Source organism: Vidua chalybeata, chromosome 7, assembly GCF_026979565.1.
Source record: "Vidua chalybeata isolate OUT-0048 chromosome 7, bVidCha1 merged haplotype, whole genome shotgun sequence".
In the NCBI taxonomy this organism is placed as follows: domain Eukaryota; kingdom Metazoa; phylum Chordata; class Aves; order Passeriformes; family Viduidae; genus Vidua; species Vidua chalybeata.
This window is the reverse complement of record NC_071536.1, coordinates 1051354-1060987: the sequence shown is the minus strand read 5'-3', so window position 1 is coordinate 1060987 and position 9634 is coordinate 1051354. Positions and strand designations below refer to the sequence as shown.

The 9634-nt window shown below is 57.8% G+C and overlaps 1 protein-coding gene across 1 annotated transcript; it reads right to left on the bottom strand.

The window, feature by feature from the left end:
* Window positions 1-6910: 6910 nt before the first annotated feature.
* Window positions 6911-9634, bottom strand: LOC128790960 (uncharacterized). The gene is made up of 8 exons (XM_053948187.1): window positions 9595-9634; window positions 9229-9293; window positions 8776-9114; window positions 8443-8591; window positions 8038-8185; window positions 7644-7834; window positions 7424-7561; window positions 6911-7153 (listed from the first exon to the last, which is right to left on the bottom strand). Exons 3-7 carry the CDS (start codon window positions 9112-9114, stop codon window positions 7525-7527), a joined length of 864 nt encoding a protein of 287 aa, XP_053804162.1. The 5' UTR covers window positions 9229-9293; window positions 9595-9634; the 3' UTR covers window positions 6911-7153; window positions 7424-7524.

Here is a 9634-nt window from a genome sequence, read left to right as displayed (position 1 = left end):
CCTGACTGGGGGCAGTCACCACATTCCCAGAAGTCACCAGAATGTGCAGATAGGGACGCGTTCCCCCTCCGGCAACTTGGGCCCGATGGAATGGGTGATGGACACTGGGGAAGGCAGAGCACGTGGGGCAGGAAGACAGCAGTAGCTTCTATTTAGAGGCTCTTACTACGTCTTCTTCCTGCCACAGATTGGATAAACTTGGCTCCCTTGGTTTTTCGCTCATGCCCACTCCTCTGGGCTCTCCCAGCGCCCTCTCCAGCTGGATGCTGGGCTCCAGGAGGAGACTCCTGTACCAGACTCTCCAGATGGGACCTGTGCCTCCAAGCAGGAGCTGGTTCCCAGTGGATGTGCTCAGTGTGTGCTTCCCAGTGAGAGAGCTGCTCTGGAAAAGCATTTGGCATTGCAGGGGTTCTGGCGTCCCATTCTGCCAGGCCAGTTATTCCCATCTGGCCACTTGCCTGTGATTTCCAGCTCCTTCCCCTTGCTCTGCCCTGAAGTTCATCTTGTTTGACTTCAGATCATCCCAGATACATCAGGGCTGGCCTGGGTCTCAGGCATGCCTGATGAAGACCCGTGCCAACTGCAGGTCACAGCAGCCTGCTGCTGGCATGTCCTGTTGGGCATTTTGGGGGGACATGCTGGCACCCCTTGTGCTCTGCTTTCTGCCTCGGGTTTGCTGTCCTGTGCTTTGTGCAGGCTCTTCTCCCGGAGCAGGAGAGCATGGCATCATCTGAAGAGCATCCCTATCCTCTCCCCATCCCCAGCCCAAGTCGGGCCTTATCTCCGGGCAGGAGAGAGATGGATGTTTTGATAGAGTGGTAATTGCCTTATCTCCAGGCAATGGAGAGACCAATTGCACAGTGGGCTCAGGGTGATGCCCTGAGGCTGCTTTTTCCCTTGTGCTGCATTTCTCCAGCCCTAGAGTGGAGCTTCCAGGTGTTGTCTGCATCTTGGCTGGCTGCTAACACCAGGATAAATCTGAGAAGGGGCTTCCTGCCTTCTCCACCTTCTCTGGTATTTTGGAGGTGTGGGTGTTTTGTGCCTCTGGCTTGGGAACAGACCTGTTTAATGGGGTGTAGGAAGCCAGGCATCAGAGCCTGGGGCAGGGTTTAGGGTGGGAGAGAGCAGAGGACAACCACAGTGGGTTTGGGTGCTCGTATCAGTGCCTGCTTCCACAGCGGATACGAGGAAAGGGATTTGTCATCTGTGTGGGATCCTGGTTTCTATTGCAGGATAGTGCCTCACCGCATCATCCTTTGAATCTGCTTTGCTTTTAAATATTATTCTCTGTCTGTGCTTTAAGAAGAAACCAGACTAATTAATAGTTTGCTGGAAATGTTAAGCTTCGAGCCTAGAGAGGGAAGCTCTGGGAGCTCCCTCCATGCCTCCACGGGCTGATTCAGGGTGTGCACATCTGTAACTCCTCTGTGCCCCGGGGCAAACGCTGCAGGGGTTGCACAGCTCTCTGCTGCCTGGGATCTCAGCCTTCCCTGCACAAAATCAGGGGGCTCAGGGCTTGGTCTCCTCAGGCTTTGCCCATCAGGCCCAGCCTGGGAGCAGTGCTGGGTAGCGGTGACAGCTCTGGTGCTATCACTGCCTGCCTCCAAGGCACTTTAAAGGTTTTGTCACTCGTGTAATCAATGACTGAACCTCACCGCCAGATTTGTGCTGAGCTCTGTCTGCAAACCAGTTTGCAGTGGTTGCTACTTGGACCTGTATCTGACAGCCTCCCAGAGAAATCTGGAGTGACTTTGCTGATCCTGTCTCTTTGAGAGCAAGCGCCCAAGGAGGAAAGCTGGTGTCTATGTTGCCAACTGCCACGATGCTCTGGCCTCTCTGTGGTGTGACAGGAGCCCCACTTGCTGCAAAGAGGGAGATCTCATGAAAACTTGGATGGATTTTAGTGGCTTGGTAAAGCTCCAGCTAGCTGGAGAGCTCTGCTGGGATTAGTTTCCTATGGTTCTGTAACAACGGAGGCAGATGTTGGGATTGCAGATGTGGCTCTGCCAAGGGTGAGCAAGAAAATAGGGCTTAAAATGCTCTCTGAGGTGGAGAGGGTGTGATTAGGAAATGTGCTGACATGCCTTCTTCCTAGGACACCAGGCAGAGAGGTCTGCAGTGGCAATGCGTTACTTTTCTCGGCCCCGGTCAGCTCTCAAGCGCCCGGCTTGGACATCTCGGCTTCTCGTCGGGGCCAGGGCTTGCCGCGATTCCCAGGCGCTTCTGTTGCCGCGTTCCGGGGTGGGCCACGTTTTGCCATTGGTGCGAGGGAGGAAACGAAGAGGCAGGGAAAACGTCCAAATCCGTCCACATGGCAGCTGGATGCTTTATTGGCCACGAGAGCCGCGACAGAGAAGCTGCAGCCCGTTCCCAACCTCGCGTGGACAAATATGCCCCCGGGATCAGAGGCGAGCGGGATGATATAGGGGTGGGACAGGGAGGACGGGGAGTCCTCCCGCCCAATGAATACAGATGCCATGGCGGTGACGTGTACTACAGCGACCAATGGGAACACGGCAGGGGGGGACACGGGGCTTCGGGGCGACTGGGACCGCAGGAATGGGGTGACAGGCACGGAATCCTCAGGAGTTGGCAGGGAGTGGTTACAGGAGTGACAGGAGGAAACTCCAATGGCAGGCAGCCTGGAGCTAGGCACCATGGTGGGGGGGGGAAACTGTGGGGGGATGCACGAGGGTACACAGAACTGGCAAACTAACAAAGATCAGAACCCCTAATCTGAACCCAAACCCAGGATGCAACAGTCTGCAAGAGAGAGGATCACAGAGTCCCAGACTGGTTTGAGTTGGAAGGAAGTTCATCCCATTCCACCCCCTGGCATGGGCAGGGACACCTTCCACTATCCCAGGGTGCTCCAAGCCCTGTCCAACCTGGCCTGAAACTCTTCCAGGGATGGAGTACCCACAGCTGCTCTGGTAATCTGTGCCAGGGCCTCACCACCCTCACAGGGAAGAATTATTTCCCAACATCCAACCTAAGCCAATCTCTTTCAGAACCCATGGAAAACCCTGTCGTGGTGCGAGACCACACTCTGGAGTCTGGCAAAGCTTGAGATATCTAACAGCTCCTAGCAAACAGTGAACAGTGGGCTACCTCGCCATACAGCTGACCTGGCTGGAGCAGGGGCTGGGCTTAGGAGGTCTCACCAGGTCCTTTCCCACCTCTGGTGCTGGTCTCGCCAGTTCCCTCCCCAGTGCTCCACTGCAGGGCAGCTGGCAGCAGGTCTCCCTGGGTAATCTCCCTGCAATCAGCACTAAATTAGCTTTGTTATTCATCTCTTTTGTTGCTACCAGAGCTGGCTGTTGGGCCAGAGCTGCAGGGGTCTGGGCCTGAAGTAACTGAGGCAGTGAAAGGAGTCAAGTTCAAGTCTGTCCCTGGACAAGATCCTGCAGGACTGTGTGGGATGAAGGTTTGCAGCAGCAGGTTGGAGAGGCCAATGTGTCTGCTGGATCGGTCCGTGTCTCACAAACGGGATGGGACCCTGACTGGTTGCAGACTTAGGATTTATTATCTGTCTGTATCATACAGGCAAAAAGCAAGAGACACAGGAAAATAACAACCTCCATGCAAACACAGATCAGAGGCAAGATGGCAGCCCATGCAAAGCCTTTTTCTACATATTCTTTGAACCAATAGCATAAAAGAAAAGGTGTAAAGGCATTATACTCTAACCAATTAGAAAAGGACCCACGTGGGTTTAACATTAACAAAAGGACTTCTATCAACCTCAAACAATACACAATAATTCATTCTTTAAGATGGAAACTTTTTCTATCTTTGCAGGGCGTATATCGAGGACTTTTCACATCTTGAGTTATCAGTAAGTTCTTGTCTTTCTTGTTCCTTATGATAAATATCAATAAATTCACTTAGTTCTTAAATCCCTAGCTTTCTCTTGAGAAGGTTTAGAAACTTCCAAGCCTTTCTAAGCTTTAGAAAGTGTCTTTTACCTTTTTATATTCCTACACCTCTTCACCTGCCTCAACACCTGCCTGTGTTCATGGCACCAAAACCAGGCTGTTCCCAGCCACAGACCAGAGCCCTGTTCCCGCAGGATGCTCTTGCCAGCACCTTCCAGGACTCTCCGCTCTGCACGCAGTGCTTTTCATGCCTGCTCCCAACAGGCTTTGGAAGGCAGAGCACAACCTGGCTGCCTCTGCCAGCAGCACACCCCAAACACAGGCGGAGGAAGAAGCAGCAGGGGCTGTTTTGCAGCCATGCCCAAGAGAAACGGGAAGGGTGCCCTCCCTGTGGGCTCACTTGGTTGGCTTTCTGACTGGCTCTGAGCCTGGGGCTGCCATTCCTCACCTGTGGGGACCAGAACCACACCCGGGATCCCGGCACTGCCTGACAGCGCTCCGGGCACTGGCACGGTCGCGCGTCCGAGTCCCGGGCGCCGCGCTGCTGCTGCATTTGCTCTTAGGCACACCCAAATCCCACTGTTAAGCCCGGATGGTTGCTGGTTCTGTCCTCTTCCTCATCCTGTGCAGGGATGGAGCACTGCTGAGCTTTAGGAAGCTATTCTTGAAAACTTCCAGCATTCCATGCTCCTTTGACCTCCGTGGATGCTTACCATGGAATCCCTCACAGCTGGGTTCATCCTCAGGTTGGCTCTTCCAAATTCCAGGGGCTCCAGGGTGCTCAGCAAGATCTGCAACTCCACAGTGTTGTGGAACTGCACCTTCAGCACAGGCACCTTTCCAGCCTGATCTGCCCTCGTTGCTCTGTGTGTGTGCATGAAACACCAAAACACGGTGTGGAAGAGAATGGCAGCAGGGGCCTGTGTGTCCCTGGGCTCAGGATTTGCATCGCTTCATCTCCACAGAGATGCAGGCAAAGTGAAGAAGCCAAACCATTTATTATATGGAAGATGAAACAAAGAGATGAGATGGGAGGGAAAAAGGGGGATGGGCAGGGTCTGAGGGCTGGAGGTAGGGAGCTGTCAACAGGGAGGGAGAGTGGAGGGGAAGAAAAGGTGATGGATAGGCTGAGGGCTGGTAAGGCAGAGCTATCAAAAGGGAGGACATGTGGAGAGAAAAAAAGGTGATGGGCAGTGTCTGGGGGCTGGAGGAAGGGAGCTATCTAGAGGGAGGGAGCTATCTACAGGCAGGGAGAGTGCTGAAGCCACGAGAACTGTGCCCAGCATCAGCTATGCCAGGATTTCCAGCAGCACTGAGAGGTGATGTCCTCTTCAATGTCTCCGGGTGTGTTCTTGGGACACTGGTTCACTGGATCCAGAAGGTGTGCCTAATTCCTTAGCTCTTTGGGGAAACTGGGCTTGATTTTCCAGGTTAGAGCATGACGGGCTGGCATCCTGCCTCTGGGCTTGAAGGGCTGGAAGAGACAGCAACAGAGACATGGTGAGATCCCGGATCTGTGGGAATGCTAGGAGTCCTTCTGAACAGGGCCAATCCCACCCAGAAGGGAGTAGGAGACATTGGAATCAGCCGGGAGGTACTTGCCATGACTCCCCGACGTGTGCCTGAAATCTCTGTGTGCTCTGCCCACAGCACCCCGGGTGCGCACCGGGAGCAGAGCACACTGCAGCCGGGGCAGGGCTCGCAGCTGCCCCCGTCAGCCCCCGCTGTCAGCCCGCTGCCCTCACTCACCATTGCAGATCAGCTGGAGCTCTCCCTGCTGCCCCCTCGAGCTGCGCCCGGCCATCCCTGCGAACACAGAGCCTGTCAGAGCCCAGCGGCACAGCTCCCTGCCAGCGGCGCTCCAGCCCTGTGGCCACACGGCCTCGTGGGCTGGCAGGGCTCAGCCCAGGCCCTTGCCGCACGCTGCCGCCCAAGGGCACGGCTGCCAGAGGGCGGCAGCAGTGCCCAGGCCACGCGGGGCTCCACGGCGCCGGGCCCGGCGCAGGTGCTCGGCCGCTCGGCTCCTGTCCTCTGCCAGCTGGAGAGAGCGGCAGGAGGGAAGGGTTGGCGCGGGCTCAGCCCTGGGCCGGGCGCTCCCTGCGCCCAGCCCCAGCCTCCCTTGCCCGCACAGCCCTGAGACCCAGCCAGCAGCCGCTGGCGCCGGGCTCTGGAGGGGGCAGAGGGCCGACTGCTGCCCCGGGAGCCGCGGTGCCACCCCGCAGCCCCGCCGGGCTGGGTTTCCATCAGCACCCGGCTGGGACCCACAGGAGCCTGGAGAAGAGCCTGCATGGCCTCTGGCTGCAGCAGCGGGCAGGGGCACAGCTGCCAGCCCACACACTGAGCACTGTGCCCATGGGGCTTCTCCAGGCTGAGCCTGGGCCTTCCAGGCCATCCTTACCAGGACCTCAGCAAACTTCCACAGATTCTCCTTCTCCAGCAGCTGTTCGAGATCCCTCCTGTTCAGGAGCTTGGCTGCACAATGCAGCGTTTCCCAAGAGGCCTGGAGAGCAGCAGAGACCCTGAGATGGCCCCACAGCCCAGGCCACAAGACCTGTGTCCCTGTGCCAAGGCCTGGAGGAGGCTGCAGCCCGCCAGGCGCCAGGGCAGGAGGCAGCCGAGGCCCCTCCCAGCATCATAGAAATGCTCACCTTTGCCACGTGCCAGTTCTCATCATGACAGTAGATGAAAAGTGTGTCCAGGCTCTTGTTCACAATTGTCTTCAGGGACTTTTTTCCCTCATCCACTACCAAGTCCATCACCTTACAGAAGAGTTGAATGGAGAGCAACTGCACATGGCTGTTGTCCTAGAGGAAAGGAAAAGACCTACACCAGCTACTCCAGGCCCCCCTAGGCAAAGGCCTGAAAATCCACAGGGCACAAAATTTCTGGGAAGCACCCGATGCCTGTGGCTCAGGATGCAGAACCTTACGTGGTCAAAGAGCAGCAGGAGTGCCTCAGCCAGCTTTGGGGCGGTGGTGATGGATACCAGGATGTCTCACAGGGCAGTGACTAGGGGACCCGGCCGGCAGGAGCCCAGAACCACACAGGGCTGGGCCCAGGCAGCAGCACAGGGCGTGGGCACTGTCCTGGCAGCTGTGGCTACGACAGGGCAGAGAGCTGGGAGGCAGCTCAGTGAGGCAGCGCTGGCCAACAGGCTCACCTCCACAAGGAATGCCAGGAAGGGCAGATCCCAGCACGGCTCCTCCCTGCGGAGGTGCCAGAGCAAGTGGAGTGCGATGCGAGAACACAAAGGGATCAAAACACGGAGCATCTTCCTGGCAGGGGGGAAAAAGACACCAAAGCCCTGAGGTGGGGAGACCAAAGCTCTCCCAGCCCTGACTCACAGAGCTCTGGTCTTTCCCCAGCATCCCTGGAGGGGATGTGAGCGCTTGGACAGGCAGCCCCTTCTGGGCACCATCCTCTCCCAGCCTTTTCCAGTCTCCTTGGCCGTCCCTCGCTGATGAGGCCCTCTGGCCCATGAGCACAGGGACTGTGTGGGGCACAGGGCACAAATGCTGGGGGCAGTGGGCAGAAGGGGGTCTCACCTGGCCAGCAGACCCACGGCATAGTGCTGGGTGTGAGCACACAGCATCATGTCCCAGCACCCCTTGCGCTCCATAGCCACCACCACATGGTCACACTGCAGTCAGCAGAGCAGATCCTTCATGGCCTGCACTGCAAACCTGTGTGCAGAGCAAAGCCCAGGTCACACTGGGAGAACTGCCGCTGGCCACAAGGGCACGGGAAGGACAGGAGGACTGGGACCTGTTTGGCTTGCTGGGAAGGCGGCGTTCTTCCCCGCATGCTCTCCAGAAGTTATCAACTTCCTCTGGTGGCATCTGCTGTGTGGTGATGACAACATGGGAGAGCAGAGCCACAAACAGGGAGGAGGAATAAAGGACGATGGTCTCGTGGCACTCAGGCACTTGGACAATCACCCAGATCACCAGAGTTGCCTGCAAAAGAAGCAGCCCAAGGCAGCGCTCAGTGCCGAGGTGTCCATCGGGCAGGGCCCAAGGGCAGAGGCAGGGGTAGCAGCAGGCCTGGTGCCCCCTGAGCCTGCCCCTAGGTCAGGTTTCAGCCCAGCGCCTGAGGCGTGGAGAGGATGGTGAGCTGCTGGAGAGGTGACCTGGGGCTGAGCAAAGGCCCAGAAACTCACAGCCAGGGCAAAAAGGTCCTTGTTGTCCCCATTGGAGGTGCACATTGTGTGCAGAGGCCAGTCCTCCATCACACAGAGCAGTGTTGGCAGCGCTTTCTCCAGTGCTGGTCCCGATGAGCCTATGGCTCTCCACATCATTGCAGCAGCTCTGTGGGATGGCAGCTCTGTGTCAGGGGCATCTCAGTCACAGCACCATGCCCTGTGCAGCTGTGGGGGCCCAGGTGACAGAGGCCTGGTGCCCTGAAGGGCAGGGGGGGAGCATTGGCAGCAGGCTCAGGAAACAGAGGGGCCCGAGGGTCCTGGGCCTCTCTGCCTGTCTGGCAGAGACCATTGGACAGGCTGTGCAGGGCCACGGGCCCTAAAGGCTGCTGAGCCCTGAGCTCTCAAGGCTCGTGGGCCCCGTACCTGTCACACGTTGGGGCACAGCGCAGGAGGGTCAGCACCGCGTCAGCAGGGTGTTCTTCTGCCAGCCTCACAATGTCCGTTTGCAGCCTGGCATCCACAGAGACATGGGACATGAGACTCTGGTGCATGTTCTTCACCTTGGCTGGCACCTGGAGGAGGCATGGGGGAGACTTGGAGCACTGTCCAAAGGAACAACTTCCCCAGCTTCCCCCAAGAAGTGCTTCTGTTCCCACCACACTGTGCTGGCCTCAAAGGCTGAGGGGGCCCAGAGACCATGGCTTGAGGGGACACACCATCCTGGGAGGCCTCCAGGTGTGGACCCAGGCTGCTTACCTGCTGCTGCTGGTGAGAAGGAACAGCACTCTCCTCGAAAAAATCCATAATGGGAGCATGAATCATAGTTGGAGCAGGCATGGTATCAGTATTTGTAAGGCCCTGAGTCTCTCTGGTTTTGGTGTTTGTGATGGCCACGTCCTCAGTCATTGACATGAGATGAGCCTTTGCCCAGGTTTCAGTCTCTGAGGTCTCAGAGTCTTCTGAGCGCTCAGCCAAATCTGGGCTGCCATCAGGCTCTGCCTGGAGCTCGGTCAGCCCCGAGTCAGGCTCGGCTGCGCCCGCAGCTGCTGTGCTGCTGGTCTTCCTACACTGAATGCGCAGGAACTGCCGGAACATCTGCAGGAGAAGAAAGGACAGGGAAGCCCAGGGTGTTCCATGGAGTGCTCCAAGCATGGTGCTGGGCTGAGCAGTGACAGCAGGCCCAGCCCAGGTGGGGATGGCTGCTGGTACCTTCAGGCTTTTGCGGAAGCGGCCACGGGCGGGTTCCTGCTCTTGTGTCCAGTCCAGGGCTGCATCTGGCAAAGAGCAAGCGCAGCCAGAGCTGAGGGGCTGCGGGAGAGGCCGGAGAACACAGCCCAGCCCTGCGCTCCCCAGGCAGGGAGAGCCCCGGGATGCCCCAGGGGATGGAGCACGGCCATGGCGGGGTGTCTGCCCGGCCCCTCCTCCATCCTGTCCATGGGCCTGTCCCCAGTGGATGGGATGGGATGGGATGGGATGGGATGGGATGGGATGGGATGGGATGGGATGGGATGGGATGGGATGGGATGGGATGGGGTGCTGCAGCCATCAGCCCTGTGGCCCAGCTCTGCCACTCACCATCCTGCAGTGTCTGGAACTGCTCCGATTCGCACAATTG

What these genes read in the sequence shown, in the direction of transcription:
- LOC128790960 (XM_053948187.1), bottom strand. Translation starts at nt 9,114, where the DNA reads ATGTTCCGGCAGTTCCTGCGCATTCAGTGTAGGAAGACCAGCAGCACA. An exon ending in CTTCTCACCAGCAGCAGCAG is followed by an intron (nt 8,592 to 8,775) that starts GTAAGCAGCCTG and finishes TGCCTCCTCCAG; the next exon opens with GTGCCAGCCAAGGTGAAGAA. An exon ending in CTTCCCAGCAAGCCAAACAG is followed by an intron (nt 7,562 to 7,643) that starts GTCCCAGTCCTC and finishes CTCTGCACACAG; the next exon opens with GTTTGCAGTGCAGGCCATGA.